Raw genomic sequence first — 24,916 nt, forward strand, 5'->3', positions numbered from 1 at the left:
TTGAATTGCGTTAACTCCGGGGTTTCGGTAAGTACGTTTAAGGAAACTAAATGGCATAGTTAATTTTCAAAAAAAAAAAAAATTTTTTTGTTTTTTTTTTTACTATTTTTATTTTTATAAAAAGTAACGAAATGTTGCATATAGCGTTGTTGTAACACGGGCATTACATTTAACTCAACCAAACAATTGAAAACTGTGACATATCAATGTCATTTCAAACATCGATCGTCCGAGATAGTACGTACGTTTAGTAGCAAATGTATGAACTCGCACTAAACACTAACTAATAAGTAAACAGGTCCTAAAGCAAGTGTACACGCTCGTAAGGGCCTTATAATATAAAAATTTATGATTGATTATCTCCGAAATGGAGTTAGTTAGAATATCGGTATCTTTGAGAAAGTTACTTAATTTAAGCTCAGGAATGCACCCTCGAAATTAACGCAAATCAAAAAAAACACGGTGTATAAAGACTTACTTAATACCACAAAGCGAATAAAATATCGAGTTAATTTAGTAAAAATATCAAAGGCAAAGCGAATAGTTCCCGGCCCGTAAGACAAAGCTCGAGCTGGAGTCACCAAAGCCACTTGGAACATTTCCAAACCAGTCTGCTCTAGGGATAATTATAGTAGAGATTAAATTATAGACATTTCCAAAGTACTTCAAAAAGTGTATTTCTACTTATACGATTTTATTTTGTTATTATCATCCAACCTAAAAAATATATAATAAAAAGTGATATTGCATTTTCGTGCAAGACTGATTTGTACCCAGCAACCGAAGTGACCCTTTTATGTCCTAAAATTACATAAACATTCAGTTTACGTTATATTTCGTTAGTCGATTTGTGTAATAATGTCCTGTAATATTTATTTATTTATTTGTATTCATAAAGTACTAGCAATTAGTCGAATAATCCTCCAAGGAATAGATACCTAATTTACCCAATTACTTCAATTGGAATTGGACCTAAATGCCTCTTTGGAATAGTCGATACTTCGTTAAGGTGCACTGAGTTCAAGTCCTTCTCAGAACAGAGTTCGCTGGGCACTGGGCGGACGGGCGTGCGTGCCCGGTATCGCGGATTTTATTGTTATTTTATTTATTATTCAACAGACTTGCTCAAAACGGCGTTTTCATTCCACTGATTTTTGGCTTATAATCCTAGATATTAAACACGCGTGCTTTTTCAGTATATTATAACACTTGTGCTTTTTCATTATATTATCCGACTGAGTTAAGAAGTAACTGATTACTAATAATATGCATGGAGACGGAGCCTTCTTAATTTGGTCGAGAAATACATTTTTTAACCAACTATTAGGTTTGAAATGTTAGTTCAAAGAGGTTTTATCACACGAAGCATAATTTATAGATTAAATTATCTCGTAAATGACATTAATGAATAAACATAACATTTTGTCGATTGGATCTCCATCCGTCAAACAGAACTACGAAAATATTAGCTTTTTTACATTTTTTTAATTGGCTGTTTGTCGATTTCTTTCGCGCCTTTGCCTTGCGTGCGCATTGGAATCGTGCGTAAAAAAAATAACGCGCCAGCCATTTTCCGTATTTGTTATAAAATTGAAATGGTTTTGCATGATTTTAGTTAATTTATTAACGAAAATGTCATTTTCAAGCATTGAAAATAAAGAACACATAAAATTTAAGCTGCCAGTAATACTTAATAGAGGCAATTAAATTACCATCAACATCGGGTGAATAATAATTGGCGGCATATGAAACTTTTATTCAATGGGAAATCAGCAAAAACGCCCAGTCTTTCTTGGAAAACGTGTTGGTAGTTTACTTCAATGAACTGGCGAATAAGTGCCTACAAGCCCTTTTCTTATTGGGTGAATAAATTCGCGATAGACCCCGTTTTAAATATGTTTTAATAAAGGCTTCGTGTATTGTATGAAAGTACAGAACCCTCCATTATGCGTGGTCTGACACGCATTTGGCCAGTTTTTTGAGCTCAAGGAAGTTTCTACCATTTATCAACTACAAAATGAATAAAAAGAACGGATGAATTCTTGTCGAATATGTTTAAAACTTTTTGTCATACACGTAATACGTAAGTACCAGGAGTCAGTAAATTACCTTTTAAATCATTTTGCCTCATTTATGTTAGTCTATCTATAGGTCTATAATAAACATTTCATTTGTAATTTTATTGATCACATAATTTTAATACCTATTATTTAGATGATGCTATTAATTATAATATGTTTAATTATTATTTCTTTAATTGTAATGTTGACGTGTAATGTATGTGTACTTTATGAATAAATATGAATACCCTCCTAAGACCCCTCTTACGTAATTTTGTAGATATTTTACGATCTATTCTGAACTATAGGATCCAAATTCAAAAATAAAACAACTAATTCTCGAGAGGATACCACATAACTTCGGGAGCTGACGGAAGATTATTAAAACGAAATGTTTTATAAGCATTTTTGAACCTCAAAACTCGAGCACTCTTGTTTATTTCCGGCGGTGTGTTAGAAACACTCAAGTCAAGGTCTATTCTCGACAAAATTTACGACAGTGCATAAATATCAATTCCCCGGTTATTTGCAATAAATTCACATTTTGATGTTGAGGTCTGGTTGAGTGCGCAACTTTTTCATAGCATTATTTTTAACCTTTCTGTATATTTCATTCGTAATTTCGAGATTGCAAAAACATGATGTTTTATATTTCTGCCATAAAATACAGGTTTATTCTTATAAAAAATTTAATACTCTTGCTCTTGTTTGAATCCGCTAATGCACTTCTTTGTTCTTGGTGCCTTTCCAGCCTTGTTGTTTGAAAATTGTGCCACTCGTCTCGAGATTGCAGAGACGGTGATTTGTTCTGGTCCCATACCTGCTTCTAAATATAACTAATAAAAATAAGTTTTGTGATCATTCATTAGATGTATTTTGATGTACATACCTGTAGGTTTCACAAAAACTATGTTTAGATTGAATTTGAAGTTAAAATTAAAATACACAAATGAGATAAAGTGTTAAAAGAACATATTGTTAACTAAACAATAATTTGGATTTTGTGAAATAAAAGCTGGCGCATATCCATACTTCCAAAAAGGTTGTTACCCTTGTATATAAACTGTTTAAATTCAAGGGTTACAACCCTTTCGGTACGGATGTACCTGAGTTAAACCGTCTAATTAGTTTAAGGTTAATTATTACTAAAAGCTTACGCTGCTCGTCCGTCCGTCCGTCTCTCTGCCTTTCTGTCTGTCTGCCTGCGCTTCAGTGTAAGGCCCACTGATACATTACAACAATATAAATATTAAGAGGTGTTACTCGTGGCTTCTTAGGGTTCTGTACCCAAAGGGTCAAATCGTGACCCTATTACTCTGCTGTCCGTCCCTCTGTCACCAGGCTGTATCTCATGAACTGTGATAGTTCTGTTACCGCTATAACAACAAATACTAAAAAGAACGGAACCCTCGGTGCGCGAATCCGACTCGCACTGGTCCAATTTTTGTATTTTTAGGGTTCCGTACCTCAAAAGGAATAAAACGGAACCCGTATATACCCAATATCCTTATTGTTGGTCTAGCTACTGGAGAGAAATAAGCGGACTGTATAACTTATGTAAAAATATATTAAAACTATAAATCGACCGTTACAATAAAAACAGAGCGCGGCGCGTACCGCATAATCGCGAGCGGGATGGACGCGAGCCGTCGTGTTTCGTGTGTCGCGGTTGGTGGGAGAATGTCGCGCGCGGTGCGCGGGGCGCGGGCGCGGGCGCGGCGGCCGGTGGACGACCGGTTCTGCTCCGTGTGTCCAGCAGGGCCTAAGATGATGCGTTGGTGCTATCACCACCATATACTCCCGGCGTTGAAGACTCATTGTCTTCAAGACTGTAGATCGGGAGAGGGCATATTGTGTTAAAGGCTCGACGTATGATTCCCTTCTTGGTCTTGATGTCTGCTACTCTGGCCACTCCATCCTTTCCAGGTAGCACGTTGACGATACGGCCCATTAACCACATAAGAGGCGGTTGGTTGTTCTCCTTCACTACTACCATAGTGCCAACTTCAAGCCTTCCTCTTGAACTGCGCCATTTTGTCCTCTGTTGAAGACTGAAGATGTACTCGCTTGAGAAACGATTCCAAAAGTGCTGTTTGAGAACTTCTATCCGCTGGAACCTTTGGAGACTTGAGATGTTCTGGCTGGAGACTTGACGATGTGGTACGGCCGTAAGAGATCTCCCAATAAGAAAGTGTGACGGAGTAAGGGGTATAAGGTCAGAGGGGTCGTCGGAAAGGGGGGTAAGAGGTCGCGAATTTAAAATTGCTTCGACCTGACTAAGGCATGTCGCCATCTCTTCAAAGGTGAGATGCGTAAGGCCTAACACTCTACGTAAATGATGCTTCACCGATTTAACAGCAGACTCCCATAAGCCGCCAAAATGAGGAGTGTACGCGGGAATAAAAGAGAAGTTAATACCTTCAGCAGCCCTATCCTTGGCTAAATCTTGGTTCAGCACGTTAGCGAGCTCGTTGGCAGCGCCAACAAAGGTAGTACCATTGTCCGAGAATATGGTTCTCGGCTTCCCTCGACGAGCTATAAACCGATCGAGCGCTGCAATAAAAGCTTCTTTAGTAAGATCAGAGACAAGCTCCAAATGAAGTGCCCGTGTTGCTAAGCAAACGAAAATACAAATATAAGCTTTCACAAGTCTGCAGCCTCTACCCTTGCGATCGGCTATCAAAATAGGTCCGGCATAATCAGTGCCTGTTTCAATAAATGGAAATTCAAGATGTAACCGCTCCTTTGGTAAGTTACCCATTACAGGTTGGATCGTTTCTGCCTTGAGCCTAATGCAACGGATACATTGTTGAACTGTATGCTTTACTAAGTTGCGTCCCCCAAGAGGCCAGTAATTTTGACGTAAAACTGTCATAAGTAACTGAGGACCTGCATGGAGAGCGCGGAGGTGCAACATCCTAACTAGAAGCCTTATTATAGGTTGTTTACAACAAACAATTATGGGGTGCTTAACATCGTAATCGTAGAAGGAATTAAGTAGTCGACCGCCAACTCTGATAAGACCAGCGTCGTAAAATGGGGACAATGATTTAAGTCTGCTTTGTTTTGGTAATTCCTTTCCTGATTTGAGCAATTCATAATCTTCAGGAAAGGCAGTTTGTTGAGATATGCGAAGGATCAGAGTAGATGCAGCAGATAATTCAGACGCGGTAAGGTAACCCTGTTTCTTATTACTAGCATTCTGACAATTGTATGTGAATCTTTTAATGTAGGCAATTACCCGCTGAATCTTTGCATAATCTGAGCGATTATTAATCAAAGTTTGAATAGCATTGGCATCATCTGAATTGGATGAAGTAATGACGAATGATTTATGTGTTATGATCTCTGGTAATGAGGTTTCACTTTCAGAGCCAGGTGTAGTTGGCCAATGTGAAGAATCTGACGCTAAAAAAGACGGCCCGGACCACCATAAAGACGAGGTTTGTATAAGATCCGCATCAAGACCCCGAGACACGAGATCAGCTGAATTTTCTTTAGAAGGAACGTAACGCCAACATTCCTGTTGAAAGCTATCTTGTATCTCGGAGATACGGTTTTTTACGAACGGCCTTAGAAGAGCTGGAGAAGATTTTAACCATCCAAGGACAATCATGGAGTCGCACCAAAATATGCAACGTTCTGGTTTCAAGGTCAGTGACTCCAGGACTTTAGTACACAGTCTTGTTCCTAACAATGCTGCACAAAGTTCAAGGCGAGGGATAGTCGTGGCCTTAATTGGTGCAATTTTGCTCTTGGAGGCCAGAAGACGCACACACACAGAGCCATCCCCGGCCACGGAGCGGACATAAAGGCACGCTCCATATGCCCTTTCTGAGGCATCAGTAAAAATATGAAACTCAATAGAAGCAAATGATTCACATAATATCCATCTTGGTATATTTACATTATTTAGGTTAGGTAATGTTTTTGCAAAATTGTTCCATGATGTAAGTAAGCTGCCTGAAAGAGGCTGATCCCAATCCATTTTGTCTACCCACAATTTTTGCATTAAAATTTTGGCTTCTACAATGCAAGGTGTAACTAAACCAAGAGGATCGAATATCTGTGCTATGGCTGACAATATAGTGCGTTTGGTAACTACGGAAGGAACTGAAATGTTTATTTGAAAGGTTAAAGTATCTTGAGTACAATGCCAGCTAATGCCAAGTGTTTTTGATAATTCTTTTTCGCTTAAGTTTACGGTATGATTAAGAGAAGGTTCATTTTTGATTTGCTTTAGAATTTGTTCGCTATTAGATTGCCACTTTCGAAGATTGAATTTTGCTGAGCGAAGAGTGTCTGTGACCTTTTGACACAGAGACACGGTATCAGCAATTGAGTGTGACCCTGACAGGAAGTCATCTACGTAAAAGTCTTTTGATATTGCATCTTGAGTTTGCTTGTCTAGAGAATCCTGTGCCAACTGGAGAAGACAGCGTGTGCTAAGGTAAGGAGCCGACGCTGTACCATAAGTCACAGTATTAAGTGTGTAAATTTTTATAGGTTGCGAGGGGTTAGCCCGCCAGAGAATCTTTTGAAGAGACCGTTGTTCCTCGTCAACTAAAATTTGTCGGTACATTTTTTCTATGTCTGCAGACACCACAAACTTATGTTGACGGAATCTAAGTAGTATAGAGAATAAGTCATCTTGAATCCTAGGACCTACTAGCTGGATGTCGTTTAGGGACTTTCCAGACGTGGTGGCAGCAGACGCGTCAAAAACCGCCCGCAGCTTGGTAGTGCTGCTAGAATCCCTTAGAATTCCATGATGTGGTAGAAAATATGACTGTCGCGAAGTGTCATGAAAACTTTCGCTCATGTGGCCTAACGTTTCATATTCAGTAATGAAGTCAACGTACCGCTCTCTAAACAAAGGGTCCCTATCAAACTTTTGCTCTAAGGAAAGGAACCTGCGTCTAGCCAGTTCGAACGAGCTTCCCAATACGTCTGGTGACTCCTTCAATGGCATAGTGACTACAAAGCGTCCCTCTTCATCACGTTTTGTTGTAGTGGTAAAGATTTGCTCACATGTATTTTCGTCTACGGTGCGATTATGTTCTGAAGGTATTGTGTCAAGCTCCCAAAATGGAGTAAGATCTATGCCCGTTTGCTGATCATTAAGAAAGAAACAAACAGGATTATGAGGTTTATTAAGGCTTGGCTGATACAAAGCTCCTACGACAAGCCAGCCAAGTTTAGTTTCAGCAAGGAGTGGATTTTGTTTTCCAAGATCTATACGCCCTGAACCAAGTATAGCCCAAAAGATTTGGGCACCGACAAGAAGATTAATTGAAGACGGTTCATAATAAGAGGGGTCAGCTAAACAAAGTCCTGAAGGAATAGGTATTTCATTCACGTTTAAAAACTGGTCAGGAATGGGTCGTGTGACCTTTGGCAATATGTAACAATCAATGTCTGTCTTAAACGTTCCATCGCGAGACTCCATATGAAGAGAGCAAGCCTGTACACCTTTTGACTCTTGTTCGTTTAAACCAGACGTATTAGAAATAATAGGGCGTGTTGGCAATGATAGTCTACTCGTCAAACTCTGCGAAATGTAATTTGCTGTGCTGCCATTATCCAGCATGATTCTCACTGTGTGCAATTGACCCTTGCTGTCACTGACCTTCACCTGAGCTGTGGAAAGAAATACATGTGGCGATACGTTACCCATGACGTGATTGGTTGCCGACAATGCTACGTGTTCTGTAGGGGTATTTGTGTCATTATGAGTGTGCAACAACGTATTGTGTCTGACCTTACAATATTTACAATGACTAAGACTGCATTTCGACTCATGATGTCCCGGGCGCAGACAGTTAAGGCACACTTTATGCTCCTTGGCCTTATTCCAACGTTGGTCAACCGGCAAGGCTCTGAAGGTGTCACAATTAAAGATATAGTGGTTCTTGTTACACAAGGGACAGGGTTTAAGATGCTTTTTTGCACTGTCATGTTGACTTGAAGAGGCTGCAAAACTTTTCGGTTTACTGACTGACGGCTCAGCCTTCGACTTATTATTTTTGGATTCTTCTAATGTTTCAAGAAGATTACACCTGTTACTCAAAAATGTCAGAAAATTGTCAAGCGAAGGAGGTTCTGACAATGAGTTCCTATGCTCCTCCCATTTTCTACTAGTAATGTTGTCTAACTTTGACGACATTATATGAATGACTAAGGTATCCCAATGATCGACTGGCTGATCAAGGGTAGCCAGTGCTCTAAGATTTTTATTTGCAGTGTCGACTATTTGTCGGAGACCATGACAAGACTCGCGGTGAATCGGGTCTATGTTAAAAAGAGCTTGAACATGATTATTTACCAATAATTGTTTGTTGTCGTACCTGTCGCATAGCAATTTCCATGCTGCATTATAATTTTCTGCCCTAAAATCTAAGCTACGGATCACTATGGCCGCACTTCCGTGAAGAGAAGCACGAAGATAATGGAATTTATTGATATCATCTATGCTTTTCTCCGTATGAATTAATGAAACATAAATATCTTTAAATTCCAACCAATTCTGACAGCCGCCGCTAAAATGTGGTAGATTTATTTTTGGCAAACGTACGTTGCTTTGTCTGCATGATATGACAGTTGGGCACTCATCGGAACCTACCTCAGACCTGGCGCTAGCGTACTCCTTAGCGCGCTGACTACGATGTCGCTCCAATAGTTCTCGTGCGGTCGCGAGCTCGTGGTAATAAGTCCCTTCAAACTGCTCTCGATCGGTATACAGCTCGCTCGGGTCCTCCACTAGCTGCTCCAACTCGCTCTGAAACGTGTCATATGACTCATATAAAGCATCTATTTTGGTTATGCGTAGGTCTAGTTCGACCAATTGTGGGTCACTCAACTGAGCACAAGATTTTGCTGTAGCTAAATATGCAGTAAATTGCGTAAGCTTAGCTTTAACTGTACCACGCTTCTTAATTAATTCTTTGCAGCGTATTTCTGTAGCCATTATGCAGTGAAAAAATAGAAAAAGTGAAATAGAATTAAGTACTAAGTGTTCTACGTAATAACTATGTTAACTGATGAAAAAAAATAGCAACACTATTCTCAACTTTGCTCTAAGCTTTTTTGCAGGCGTTGAAATTTCGTGGAATAAGCTACTTGTGATATTGCTATTAAGAAATCGTATCGTAAAATGCTTTTCTCGACCAACCCACTTTTATTATGAAAAATAATTACGATTTTAACTTTTATTTATGACTAAATTACTTTGCAAGAATGACGATAATAATAATGGAAGTTAAAAATAAAGCTTTGTAAGACTGAACAAGACAACTTTAACATGCAATTAAGATCGAAGCACTTTTAATGGTTTGTTTTGATCGTAAGTAATTTTAATGAAATGATTTTAAAAACTACTTTACTGTTTATGGGAATGCAAACTAAAATAAGGGGAATATTGGAATGATCTCACAGTTATGCTATCCGTAATCGTAGGCCGGTAGGTAGTGAGCTCCAATCCCGATGATTATTCTGTTTGTGGTTTTTATTATATGAACTTCTTGCACTTGTATTTATGATGTTTGTTGTTCACCCGGTGTTGCTTCTGTTGTTGTACGTAGTTCGAAGATACTGCTGCTCTGTAGGGGCCGTGCACTTTGGAGTTATGATAATAACGGCGAAGACCTCAGTTTTATGTAGCAATCTCGAAAGCAACTGAAGACGGGCGAATGTAGATGTGCTTCTCACGATGCGCTGCGACCTCCACTCGTAGAACCGTCGTGATGAGGTGATCAATCGTAGAACGACGGATACGATATTAACGGTTTTATTTTAAATCGCGCTTGTAACGGTCCACTGTCATTTACTACGGCGTTTAAGGACCATATGTTGGTCTAGCTACTGGAGAGAAATAAGCGGACTGTATAACTTATGTAAAAATATATTAAAACTATAAATCGACCGTTACAATAAAAACAGAGCGCGGCGCGTACCGCATAATCGCGAGCGGGATGGACGCGAGCCGTCGTGTTTCGTGTGTCGCGGTTGGTGGGAGAATGTCGCGCGCGGTGCGCGGGGCGCGGGCGCGGGCGCGGCGGCCGGTGGACGACCGGTTCTGCTCCGTGTGTCCAGCAGGGCCTAAGATGATGCGTTGGTGCTATCACCACCACTTATTATTATCAGTTTGTTGTCTTTCCGTCCGTCTGCCTCTCAAGACCCTTTACCTGGGGGACGCGTGGTGGTATCGAGTTGAATTTAAAACCATATCTATATGTACTCAGGTCTACAGAAAGCTCAGTCTAGCAGCTGTGAAAAAAAATCAAACTTTTAAGTCAACATAAAAAAGATACGGCCGTTTATGTAGCAAAAAACGTATATTTTGACACTCTCAAAGGAATCGAAATTTATAGGGTACTTTCCGTTGACCTCTAGACCTATGAAATTGTCCAAATCATATCGTCTTATGCTACAAGTACAGGGAAAAATCAGAAAACTATTAATTAGTAAAAGATATAAAAAATAATAAGTTGAATTTGTACGGAAGTGTTTTTATTATGCCTCGAGTTTACAATTTTAATTACGTCCATGTTCAACCAAAGTTTTTGATCCCACTTGCGTAACCCAAATATGAAATGTTAAATACAGTAACATTTCTGATATCGTCCACCAATTTGTTTATGGTTTGACATAAAGGCATGAAAAGCAAAACCCGTGCAGCATAAAGCCACTATTGAAAATTGTGTAAATATCATTTGCAACTATTTTACTTTTTTAATCCCACTCATAAAGACCATAAAAACATTTCATTTCTAATTATTTTATAAAGTTACTTCTTTTATTTGTTAAAAAATACCTTCAAGACAATTATCGTGAGATATTTATTTTGAGATTAAAGTAAGTAGGTAGATAGATATAATCTAACCAGGTATACCTTTTTTCATACTTGCCTAGTTAAACATCTTTTTACGTTTTTATTTTTAATATTTTGAGATTGAATCATCAAAGCATTGATGTTGGCCGCCATCTTTTGTATCTCTGTTAAGAATGTATTTACCTAAGTAAAAAGACTGACCACGCTAACTTTGCACAAACTGGCATACGAATGGATACCTATCCCTATAAGCTCCATAATTGACGTAGCACTTTGGCATAAAAACTTAGCGTGGTCCAATTGTAAAAGTACCTACCTACTTACTAACCTAGTCAAAACCAATTGACTGTAATTTAATTTTAATAATAATTACTCGTATTCTCTTATGTTTGCTCTGATTTAATAAAATAATTTTAAGAGAATCTCTAGTTTCACGTGCCAAGTGACAGCTGGGAGTGTAATATAGTTCAACATGATTGATCGAAGCCGTATTCCTGAAATGAATCCTGGTGCACTCCTGGTGCATGTGTGTGCCGGTGACATGTGACGTCTTGTGAAAATGCGGTCGCGCGTCGCCTTGAATAAATTGAATCCTGATATGATCTCTGCACAGAGTAGTAGGTAACCAGTGAGTTTATTTAGATACTGAAAAGGAATTCAATTATTTTATAGTAGTCACAATTTTAAAGTTAGTTGACGAACACGTTTATTGGATTTACGAAATTATTATATTTCCAAGTATATATACTTTAAAAATAGAAAAAAAACCTTTCCTCCGTTACCCCGTCCCATCTGGTAAAAGAGAAAAAAAATCGCCTTCACTTTACGTATTCTGTAAAATACTTAGGTACCACTTTGTCTAGTACCTACAGAAGATCACTGAGCAAAACTGTGGATGGACAAACGGTTAGACAGACATTTAATCTAAAAAACTAACCGTATCTGATAAAAAAAACTTTGCTTCACCACAAACTTTTCTTATACATACATTTCAACTTTTCTTATAGTTACAACCATGCCTGCAACTAGAAAACCGGCCAATAGCATGTCGGGTTGTCGGGACATGCTCAGTGTAGGGTTCCGTAGTTACCTGTTCGTCATAATGTAGGATGCATTTAACAGGTGCTATTAGTGGGTATCATGTACATAACAAGCAAAAGGGAGTACCTACGCAGCACTTGTACTCGTACGTCTTATTATCAAGAAGGGATTTTTTTTTGCGAAAACTCAAATTTGGCTTAATCCAGCATGTCCGCTACAGTTTTCATTGATGTTCTTTATTTACATCATAAGGTTGAATGAAAAAAAAAAATGTATCCCCACTTTACGTGTAGGTACAGTAACTAAAATCTAGTTTTTATTTTATCATTTTGTCGGCGTGATTGATTTCCATACCAAATTGCAGTTTATTCACTAACCTAAGCCGTAGATGGACAGACAGACAGACGGATATGGCGAATCTATAAGGGTTCCTAGTTAACTACGAAACCGTAAAAAGTCTAATAAATGTTCAAACAGGATACAGATCCATAGAAAGTCTACTTACTCATTTTCACATAAATACTATCAGAACCTGCAACTGTTTTATAGCCATAAAAAAGAAACATAATAATACTCTTGATGATTTACGTAACATCATTAACATACGTGCGGCTCTGTCAATATGAAATATTTTATCTGTGCATTGACTAGAGTACTGGGCTATCTGTGTTTGAATTGGAAATGGGTTTTATCAGTATACATCGAGCATAACGAAATGTAATACGTAGGCAGGCAACTTTACAGAATATTAGATTGTTAACACGGACGCCTACGACTGCGCTTACTGTGTGTCATTGCGGTAAAGGATTCATAAACTAAACTGATCGACAACAGTCAATTATCGACCCTAATCATTACCATACACATACTCATCAGACAAAACATACTTAAAGTATGCTACATAATAGGCATGTAAGGTTTCACCCGAGCTCAGCTAGCTAGTCACGATTAAAATGAACCAGTACGACGATGATATTCCATCTTAGGTTTGCATACCTCACTTGTTTTTATGTACGAAAACCTCGCTATGCAATAATTCATATTTTAATTCTTTCAGGTATATACCAGTTCAACATGTTCTCGAAATGTCTACAGAAATTCTGCATGATTCTGTATAACCAAAATTTTATTTCAACGACAATTGTCATAAATCAAAATTCAATATCACTAATATACTAAAACTGGACGAAAACTTGACATTAAAAAGTAAACTTTAAAGTAGGTGAAATAAAAACTTTCGATTGATTTGAAAATATACGGTCGTTTAAGGGCACGGCGATTCTACAAGTTTACGGAATCCGAAATAACAAGTTTTACTTTATAAAAGGAAAAAAAAAAAACAATTACTGTTAGATGCAGTTTGTGCAATCGAAGCCCTGCAATTTTGCTGGATGTCATAAACATTTATGTTCAAACCGGCAAATGTGCGGCGATAATCGAGTAAAGCCCCTGTCACATTTTACCAAATCTGGTACATTGGAATGGTCTGCACAAACTGCCATGACATATTTTTTTTATTGCCTAACTGAATTACTAAAACGTTTGGACGCATTCGTGGATTTTGGTGAACAAGAATAATTTTTCAATATGGTTAAAAATGGTCTTCGCTTCGACAGAAATGTCCTTGATTTATGTAGGAGTATCACAGAAAGTATGACATCTAGTTTGTATCTTTTACAAAATTATCTATAATTGATTCTTTCTGCAATTACCATTTTCTTTTTATCTCTTAAATGCATTTTTACTTTCCGCTAATATGTGAGTACCTATGTTTTGATACTAACAAATAATTATTTTTCCATCAATCGCATTCACTGTTAACGTTTTCGTAGCGCTACACGCGTAGCCGATTCTAGCGTTTTCCCGCTTTGTAGAGCGACTACGAACAGAGCGCCCGCTGAGCGGGTTCCCGGCACTCAATGTGAATGAATGAGAGTGATATCTAAATCATCTTCATTTGAGTGGTGATACTGAAGTCTGTTTGTAGCTGTTGTATTTTTTTAAGGCCCGACTTCTAGGCAATATGTTCGAACAAGGTTAGTTTTTTGTTTTCAAATCAATCACATTTTTCGAATTGAGATACATATAATTGGGTACATCTATTTAGTCAATATTAAATAAAAATAACTGTAGCGTATTTTTTTATTTCATTTAATTTTTACTTAAGTATACAAAATATATATTTTTAAACATATTTTTATTTTGACACTTTACTTGAAGGCGTTCGTACTTTTACAATTGCGAACCGGATAATTATGCAATTTAAAAAGTTTTGAGCAAAGGTTTCACAAAACAAAAAACTTTACACAAAACTCATGAATATAAGTGACACAGAGGCTTTATAGTGTTCTTCTAAAGCTTTACAACAAAAGAGTATGGATATTTTGTTACCAAAAATATATAAAAAGGAATTGATTTATTCTAGTGTACCTAAATATACAAACTAGCCAATCAGCCTACCCGCATCGCTCCCAGTGCAAAGGTGCCCCTCACGCTTGCTGCGTTTCCGCGTTGAACCGCGATGGACAACCTTTGCGCTAAGGCACCTTTGCCTTTGCTTTCTAGTGTACTCCGATTTTTTCTTGTGCACGTACTTCGATTTTATTTATCATTTTAGGTTTGTTGCTCTGTTAGTAAAAACATATTGTGTGCAATGGTTCATAAATAGGTCTTTAAATTATAGGACTTTTATTTAAAAAACTCGACTTCCTCTCGTTTTGTAACTTCAGCCCTATAAAAACCCTTATATTTACGTATCTGTTACATAAAATACTACTATGTCCGGATATTATTATCGACATCACCTGGAAGAAACAAAGGTGTGATATTTTTGAAAACAAAAGTTGAATTCTCTTCGTCTTAAATCACAAGAGGTACGTTCTGATAGAGCTTACTTTCCGAAAGGAAAGTTTTTTATAACTTTTCCTGAGAGTGTAGGCGGGTCTTAACTGTCGGAGGTGAAATATGTAAATAGCTAGCAAGCGTTCAAATAATAGTCTTTCTGGAGATTTAGAGAAGGTTTAATAACCTCATACATTTTAGTATGAGATATTAATGGATATAGTATTTACGAGGGTTAGTCCGAAAGTTTTTAGCTGTTCCAACTCAACTCATGGGATTTGAATATCATTTTGAGAGATGTTTCAATGCTATTTATAACCATGAAAAATGTTTAAACTAATGCGAATAGTTTTTTACTATGTATTTTTTTTTTTACTGAAAACTATTTTGTATGGAGTTATCAATTACTTAGACATAATAGAATTTACTGTCACAATTATACGTTTAGGTACACGTGTACAAGTACATACAGATAACATGTTCAATTTACCAAAACATTTTTTTGCCTAGCGTATTTTTATTATATCTGTATTCCTTGTTGTATAATATCAATTGGTATCTGCTATCAAAAATAAATTAATAGGTCAAAAAAAAAACATTTGATTATATAATATAAACATCGAAGTGATCGGCCTAAGAAGAGATGGCGGGACGACCTGGATGCATTTATCAGCAACTGGACGGATGCTGCAGTTAATCGGGAGTATTGGAAGTCTAGGGGGGAGGCCTTTGCTCAGCAGAGGGAGTAGGACACTTTACAGGGTCTTTAAAAAAGTAACACCTTGTAAATTAAAACCATATTAGTTTTATTAAATGAACTTAAATCTAACAACAAGTATTAGTAGCTCGTCACTTGAATATTTTTGTTCCTCGTTATAAAAGAAAATAGCATGCCGCGATGGAAACAGATTGAAGTGTCCGAAGGAAGCAAATTTACGATTTACAAAACCTCCATTTCTGTAAAGCAACACAATAAAGAGAATGCAGTAAGCCGGCTTGACTTCCGAGCTCACCCCGTTCGCAGTCTCCCTTTATCTTAATATTCACTGATATTAAAAAGTTAATCCGCAAAAATAACAGGAGCAGCCGCCTCGGTCGCTGTTATCACAGACGTCTAAGGAAAACAAGACCCGTGCTTAAAATGCAAAGGTAAAAATATTAACCAATTCCTGTGTTCTCCTCTGCTCGAGTTGAGCTAAAACTTTTCCTATATGGAAATCGAAAACTAATAGTGATATCCATTCAATAGCGAAGAGTGGAAGGTAATGTTTATAAAGAGTTTAGTTCCAGTGTGACTTGAGCTGATGATTTTACCAGGTTCTAAATTAAAATAATAATTTTGGTTTTTATTTCAGGACTTATATTAGGAATAAGAAGTATCGCGTCGCATAGCTAATCATTAATCTGCTATGTAAAGAAAATGCATGGAAAGGTTTTTATTAATAGCATTCTGCCTAGGATGAAAAAGAAAGAAATAATGTAGGTAGAGTGAAGCGTATTTAAAAAACCGGTCTAGTGTGAGTTCGATTAACTCGCGCGGGGATTCCATACAAACTGTCCCCTGAAACTATAAACACGAAATATTCATGGCGAAGTATACCAAGTACAATTGTGTGTATAATATTGGGATTGCAGAACCGGAACTGTTTTAAAGAACCGGGATTTTCGGTACCGGTGGAAAATGGAACCGGTATTTCCCGGTACGTTCGGAACTGATCTCATTGTTCCATTATTTTAAATTAAAACGACAGCATTCCGCAATTTGACCACTTATCCTATTATAATTTAATAATCATTGTCTCTTTTACTACGTATAATCAAAATCAAATAAACAAAACAAAAAAGGCAATCTTATAATATAGTATTTTATACAATCGTGATATATTAGAAAGCTTTTCAGTCAAGTACCGTGTTTAGGCAACGAAGCTTACTAAGTTGCCTAAAGGGACGAGATTGAAAATTTTAAGCATAAGGTAAGAATTTCAAATAGAGTTGGATTATCAAAGTAAACTTTGTAGCAACAGGTATGGCCGCATCAAATTATAGGCCAAAGGTAAGGCGGCATCTTTTCAAGCGATGGCGCCATAACCTACCCGTACTACAAGGATGGCGCTACTTTTAACAAATTTAACACATATCAGTTAAAGAATAAGGATCAAAATCAAATGGCGTAATAAAAGTTTTAAGTAGATGATGACAGTATGATACGAAAGATGGCAGTAAATCAAGAGTAGAGGGTCGAAAATTGGCAAAAACTTACTACGCAATAAATGAATGGCGCCATATTTAGCAATGTGACAGACAAACGGACGGAGCTGCACCATAATGAGTCCCGTGTCTGTTTTGCGATGATGAGGTATGCAATACTGCTGCTCTTTTATAACACTAATAAACGCGTTCACTTACCGTCATGCGAGTCGTACATGTAGATGATCTCAGTCCAGCCATACCACACGATTGTATCTACAATTGCCTTGTGATAATCCGGCCTCATGCTCACTGCGTGGTCAATCAATCCCGACGAAGGTGGTATCACCTGTCAAAAAAACAATCCTAGAGTATAGTAGTCATAGACTTAAAATCCGTATAAACGCGTTTGAGATATGGTGTTGTCGGTGGTATTTATGTATGTACCTTGGATAGCAATTTGCCAGCGAAGTATGAAACGCTTTGGAAAGAATCATCAATACAGGCATCGTATTATTATTTAAGATTTTTAGTTTACATTTTATTTATGTCATTGCTTCCATATTGCTTTATGATTACTTTTTGGGAACTTTAAAGTAGTTTAGCACAATTACTTAGTCTTTTAAACTGTAATTCATAATCATGAATAGAATAATGCGTTACTTTGCGGAAATCCATACTAATTAAAACAAAAAATATTACTTTACTATAACAGTTTTGAAAGCTGTTATTAGAATTGTTATATTAGAATTTAGAAGAAGTTAATATGTTAGAATTTGTTTAAACTGTATTGCATAAACAAAGAAAAGTGTATAAATGGCAGACTTAATGCCAAAAGGCATTCTCTACCAGTCTACCATTGGGTCAAACAGAGACATGCATGTTGGTGCAGAAGAGATTCATAAATTATTTAACCGAATAACCAAATATTATATAAAATAAATCTACGAAACTATGATCAAATACTATTACTTATGATATACAAAAGATAAACTAATACCTATTACTACATGCTTATCATACATGATGGAGAACATTATTTAAATTCTTCTGACAGAAGATGCTTGTGGAGTAGTTGCTTAAAAACAGATTTGCTTGGTGTAAATATAATACGTAACTAATATTAAACTGGTTTAGGATTTTAAACCGAATAAATAAATATCACCGCGAACGTCGCGAGAGAGATCCGCAGAATTGTGGAAATTATTATTTATTAACAATTTATTTCAATTTTCGTGAAATGAAATTGACTTTTCAAAACTTTGAACTTTGCCTTACTCTGAAATTACTTCAGCTTAATTAGTTTGACCTGTTCAACCTTTCTACAAAGCGACATCGACAAATAAACAAACTGAGAAACAGGGAACTCCCTAAGATTTATCTATCATACATATGTTACCTTCTCTGGGAACCATGGTGTCACAAAGGGCATCTGAAAGGTGTTGGTGTAGGAATGGAGTGTGTCAAACGATTCCGGCGTTACCGCGCCGAGCATGCCGAACACGCCGCGCGCAAATTGGTTGCATACTGAAACAAACACAATCTGTAATGCATTCACTGTCGGTATTTGTTTTTACATTCCTCAAATGCTAAACTTTGATAAGTGCTTCTAACCATTACTGTACCACTTACAGGCTCCGCTTTACGGAGAGCTTACGTAAAAAGGCCGATAGGTCACACATAGACGTCCTCTATTAGCTGTTTGTAACTTTTTCGCACAAAAGCGGATAAATTATTTTGATTTGAATAACAAAAGTTTAATTAACAGGATGGGCCACACTGCTACTCAAAAGACGTTGATGCTTCGTTTAGCTACGTACCAAAATGACGTACCTACGACCAAAATGCAACACATTAAAACGAACATATAAGCTGCGTCAAGTTTTGTTGTGATCGATTTTATTGCAATTGGTCTTTTCCACGACCAATTTCAAAAGGGAAAAGTATCAATAACAAGAACGAAAGATATTCTATACTTACGTGTCGATTTTAAATAAGTACCGAAGAAGAGATGGATTAAATCGGACGTTCACTTTATTTTCAAGTTCATTAAATTTAGCTTCACTGACAGGCTTTTAGGGTAATTGCATTAGGGTGCAATTACAATAGGGAGGGGGCGATTGAGCCGTTGTCAATATCGGTGTCTGTTGGGACTGTTAAATTGAATTGGTTATTTAAATAATCGAATAGGTATATAAAATGTGGCTTTAGGTAAGTACTCAATTTTATCTTAAATTTAGTAAAGTGAACATGAGATACTGGTTTTATAAATATTATATGAACTGTTTTGTTTGGTAAACACAGGATGTTATAATATAAACATATAGTACAGTCACCAGCATAAATAAACGACTGTGGGCAGCCGTGAAAAAATATCTGATCTTTCATTGGAGCTATAAGTATATGACGAAACAACCTTCGTAAAAATATGTGATGCTTTGTGGCCGGCAAAAACATAATTACTCTGTATTCGCATAAATATCGAATCGGGCCGCTTAAAAATATTTGATTACTCATGAAAATCAAAATTATGTGATTACTCTCACCTGGTATAAATATCTATCTACTGTGACAGCAAATATATCTGATGGTAGTTGGACCGCCTATATATCTGACACGAAAATTAATAAATAAACCGGCCAAGAGCATGTCGGGCCATGCTCAGAGTAGGGTTCCGTAGTTACTCTTCCGTCACAATAAGCTAAACTGAAGCTTAAAGTATAGTAGATTGTTAACCAAGGGATGAACTGTGGATGTAGGTACGTCTTTTTACTATGAAGGGGAAACATTTTGCGATAACTCAAAAACAGCTAAACTGATCATGTCCGCTATAGTTTTCATTTATTGTCTTTCTTAAGCTCTACTTCCAGGATTTTTTTCATATTTTTTGGACCTACGGTTCAAAAGTTAGTGGGGGGGGGACACATTTTTTTTCTTTCGGAGCGATTATCTCCGAATATATTCACGTTATCAAAAAATGTTTTTGAAGACCCCTATTAGTTTTGAAAGACCTTTCCAACGATACCCCACACTGTAGGGTTGAAGCAAAAAAAAATTCACCCCCACTTTACGTGTGGGGGAGGTACCCTAAAAAAATAAAATTTTTAGATTTTATTGTACCACTTTGTCGGATTTATTGATTTATAAATCCATACCAAATTTCAGCTGTCTAGCACTAACGACCACGGAGCAAAGCCTCGGACAGACAGACGGACATGGCGAAACTATAAAGGTTCCTAGTTGACTACGGAACCCTAAAAATGAACCATACGAGTACCTGGCTAGCATAGAGCCGTAAATTGTATGAAGTGATTTGACAATTCACGAAAAAAGTGCAGACTTGTCATTGCATATGTCTGTCTCACATTTTTCATTTGCAATTTTAAATAATTGTGACATGATTCAAAATCTGATATCAGAAAACTTATAAAGATATGTTGTATGAGATGTGTAATAATAATAAACCTCCTTCTTACATAGCATTAAAAAGAAAGATTAATAAGTCAACTTTAATATGTCACATTACAAAAAATCGACCTCATTATCATTTTGCAGGGATAATCTTAACAGTTACAGAACTCAATATCATGGCGACTTATCGAGTCGATGACCTTTTGAAACATAGAATTGTTTCAATGCACGAGGAAAATAAACCCATTCATGAAATCATGGATGTATTGGGAGTTTCTGTAAGTTAGTTTTTTGTTAATTACGTAGTACGTACTCCATGAATACGTTACAGTTACTTTACTTAATAATATATTGCTAATATTCGATTTTTTTAGAGAAATACCGTGAAATTATGGATAACACGATGGGAAGCAGAAGGCAATGTCAAGCACCATAAAAGTTTAGGTCGTCCCCGTAAAACTACAGCCATCATATACATCAAGAAAATCCTATAACTTCAACGCTCGAAGTCGCAAATGACTATGGTATATCTCGCGATAGTGTTCGTCGAAGATTGAAAGCGGCTGGCTTAAGAAATCGAGTCCCTGCTCGAAAACCAGTGCTACAAAAAAGACATAAGGACCTCCGACTCGATTTTGCGAATCAGTATTTAAACTTTGATTTTAGAAACGTTGCGTTTTTAGATGAAAAAGTGTTTCAGTCAAGCATGGATGGTCGAGTGTCATTGTGGAGAGTAAATAATACCAGTTATAACGAATTAAACGTAATGGAAAATAGAAGATCGCAGGTCGTATTTCATGCGGAGTTTGGGGATGGATGTCGTCTGCAGGGCCGGGAGAACTGTGCCAAGTGACTGGTCGACTAAACAGCAGAGATTATATTGAAATCCTCAACGATGTGCTATTGCCTTCTTTGCATATTACTTATCCAGACGTCAATCCTGTATATATGATCCAGAACAACTGTTCTTTTCACAACAGCTGCATTGTTCGCCATTGGATTAACGAACAAGAAAAAATTGCGTTATTAGACTTCCCACCTAAAAGTCCAGACCTAAATGTCATTGAAAACTTGTGGGGCATAATGACACAGCACTGGGATTTCACACAAGCTAGCACGAAGGCAACATTAACTCAGCACTGCTTTGACATTTGGGAATCCCTGCGGGGTTTGGATCATTGTTACAACATGGAGATGTCCATGCGAGACAGGCTGAATGACGTAAGAAATGCCGAGGGTGGCTATACTCGATATTAGGGTTAATTTCACTTATTTTATTAAGACAGAGGATAGAGGTTTAAGTTCAAGAGAATTTATTTTAAATGTTTTATACGTAAGAAAGTGAGAATACAATTATTGAATATCTGCCGTGTTTTATTGAATGCCGTTGGGGTACAGCTGTCCTACTAGTGGCAATAAAGCGACTAAGGAATGATTATTTTATCTAGCTCGAAACGTAGAGGTAAAATATTTAATGTTCACGACCCTTATCAGAGCAACTTTGCTCACATACATAAAGATCGTGTCATTCACAAGGACGCATGCCTTGCTTAGTTGTAACGGCATTCAAGGTTAGATTTGACAAATTCGCACGTCATCGTGAATGACACGATAAGCTTTTATTTCAATGCAAATATCCAAAAAAAAAACCATTTTATTCCGCCAAATTGATAGAATAAAATGCGAGACAGACATATACAATGACAAGTCTGCACTGTTTTTGTGAATTTGAAATCACTTTATACAATTTACTACTCTATACCAAACAGGTACGGTTCGTTTTTGCAGCTTGGTAACATATTTTTGATTTTCCAACGTGTCAGATATATAGGCGGTCCAACTACCATCGGATGTATTTGCTTTCACAGTAGATATATATTTATGCCAGGTGAGAGTAATCACATAATTTTGATTTTCATGAGTAATCAAATATTTTTAAGCGACCCGATTCGATATTTATGCGGATACACAGTAATTATGTTCTTACCGGCCACGGTTTTTTTCATATTTTTATAGCTCCAATAGAAAATCAGATATTTTTGCACGGCTGCCCACAGTCATATATTTATGCTGGTGACTGTACGTGTATCAATCCTGTAAGCGTATTATGGATGGCTTTATCCATGTGACAAAATAACCGTCTCTTTTTAACACCGCGGGATTGACGGACACCGTTTTATCACGCTGTCACGTAGAAAAAACCGATCATCGTATCCATGCTAGGTTCATTTAGTTGCCTGGGAGATGTTACATTTATGCGATAACGATAACATCTAGGTATATCGCCTACATTACTTGTAAGTACAGAAATTATATATAATATGGGAGTTTAAAATATCTAATCATTTATTAGACCTATTATTAAAATATGCTACGGGTAACCAGAAGGCTGGTTCTTTCCTTTCCTTGCCCAGCGAACTGGAATCGCCATACAGCGCGGCAATGCCAAAAGCCTACTGGGCATTCTACCGTCGGGCGACGAGCTGGTTTCCATCTTTTACTTGTTACTATATTATGCATTATACTATATCATATGTTAATTTATATATATATACATTATTTAGGTCACAAAAAATATCAATAATAAATTAGTTTAACAAATACTCTTACTTAACATCTAAAATATGTTTTTAAAAACCTGTGTGTTATAACAAATTTATTTATTAAATTTTTACGTTTAGTCTTCAATAAAACTGAAATAAATTATGAATGATCCACTCATAAATAATTGACAGATAATGATCTAAACTTTGTAAGCGTTAGAATGAATATAGGTACTATTTATAAAAGATTTTGGGTTTCTAACTAGACTTGGATCATGACTTTGAACAGCAGCCAAATACCGTTTGACCCTTGTCTGAAACTGCGATTAATTCTGACCTGAGAAGTCAGGTCTATACATACGATTATTTATGTATATTCCAGTCTAGCTCTGGTCACAAGAAAAAATAAGCTTAATAAGAAAGTAAACAACTGTGTCAATAATGTAATTTATTTTAAAAATAACTTAAAAAACCATGTAGGTGGTATATTGCCTGATAAACAGCCACATCTCAATATATTCGATTTTTGAGATTATTGCAGATTCTTGTTTAGGTTTAAATTACGGCACGCCGTGAACTTAATAGAAATAATACCAAGTATCCTTCAAAGCCTTTAGTGTACCTACGGTCTCGGACTTTAATTGTGTAGCCATTTAGGGTTTACTTTACGTTGGAGATATCATAGCATTAGTATTGGACAGCCAAATTAGCTTGAGCAGTTAAACTATGACCAAAAGAGAGATATAATGGGCACTGTGAATGTCATCTCGCTTTGTGTCATAGGGCACAGCACAGCGGATGTCATTCCAACCGGGGAAGTACCTCCACCATACAGAAAACCGCAGCCAAGTGTTGTGTTCCTGCCGGTGAGTAATGTTGCCAAAGCTCAACGAGGGTGCGGAGTATTAGGGTCGGCAACGCACATGTAAAACCTCTAGAGTTTCAGTCGTCCATATGCTACGGAGACTGCTTACCACCAGAAGGGCCGTATGCTTGTACGTGAATAAATCATTAAGAAAGCAGTGACATGCAGCCTCATATATCCCGACCTGAAAATCTTCCAACTAATCACAGTCCTAATCAGCCAATTACCCGACTAGACGAGTAATTACTGGGGTAGGTATAAATGTAATTGTTAATAAATAGGACAAAGGAACGTAATATTACCCTTGTGGCTTATTCGCTGAATAAATCTCCGAGTTAAAATTTAGGTGTATTATAATTCAAATATTTGTATGTTGGCAGAGATTTGAAGAGGGAATATAATTGCGTTCGATTTAATTGTTAGCAAAATAAAGAAATTGCATCTGCTTTGTGTCGGTGTGAGTCCTTGTATTAGAGACGGCGCAGTCGCAGTCACGGGAAAATACTCGCCGTTAACCAAACAGCCACTGACAGCGTCTGCCGCACCATCCTCTTTCACGGCCTATTGCTTTTGTTTTCTGTTTTAATTTCCGTATATTTTTTTTTGTCCATTGTTCTTATTTTACGAGAGATAAAATATGGCCTAGGCTTACGTCTATCTGTCACAATTAAGTCGTGTTCTTTCATTGATAGCACTAGACAGCCCCTCTGGAAGCAATATAAAGCATTGCGATAAGGTTGGCGATGTCAGGGGTTTTCTTTTGTTTTTCTCAGTTGCTGCTATAGCAAAATTAAGCAAAGGCAACAAGGGTGCTTTAAGAAACAGGCGTTTATTTTTGAGAAAAATATTTTGTAATGGCTTGACTTTGAGGATGGGTAAGATTTATCAATTATTGTTAATACCTATTCAGAGAGGAAAATGCGGACTACGTTTGTATGAAAAGCGATTTCGCAAAGTCGTCCCCCTTTCGTCTTAATAGCAGAATGATATTTTAATTTTTTTATTAGTTACCAATCATAAAACTATCGTAGGTACCTATCGTAAAATTATCATTCGTGACATTTACTAATTTTTAACCGTGAATGGAATAAAATACAAAACGAAGACACATCGAACATGACGAGATTTCAATCAGTAA

General features: G+C 37.0%; 2 protein-coding genes across 3 annotated transcripts in view; both read right to left on the reverse strand.

Moving 5' to 3' along the window:
• The window catches only part of LOC133531912 (glutamate receptor 1), a 108,001-nt gene that overhangs the window by 60,153 nt on the left and 22,932 nt on the right, over positions 1 to 24,916 (reverse strand). For both annotated transcript variants that reach the window (XM_061870441.1, XM_061870366.1), the window contains exons 3-4: positions 18,359 to 18,486; positions 17,179 to 17,308 (exon numbers count right to left, since the gene is read on the reverse strand). In XM_061870441.1, coding sequence (XP_061726425.1) covers positions 17,179 to 17,308; positions 18,359 to 18,486 — 258 coding nt within the window. The remainder of the gene's footprint in view (positions 1 to 17,178; positions 17,309 to 18,358; positions 18,487 to 24,916) is intronic.
• Positions 3,589 to 10,193, reverse strand: LOC133531837 (uncharacterized). The gene is made up of 2 exons (XM_061870255.1): positions 9,768 to 10,193; positions 3,589 to 9,658 (listed from the first exon to the last, which is right to left on the reverse strand). The coding sequence occupies exon 2, from the start codon at positions 9,025 to 9,027 to the stop codon at positions 3,823 to 3,825; it is 5,205 nt and encodes a 1,734-aa protein (XP_061726239.1). The 5' UTR covers positions 9,028 to 9,658; positions 9,768 to 10,193; the 3' UTR covers positions 3,589 to 3,822.

The sequence above is a fragment of the Cydia pomonella genome, chromosome 1, assembly GCF_033807575.1.
Source record: "Cydia pomonella isolate Wapato2018A chromosome 1, ilCydPomo1, whole genome shotgun sequence".
NCBI classification, from domain to species: domain Eukaryota; kingdom Metazoa; phylum Arthropoda; class Insecta; order Lepidoptera; family Tortricidae; genus Cydia; species Cydia pomonella.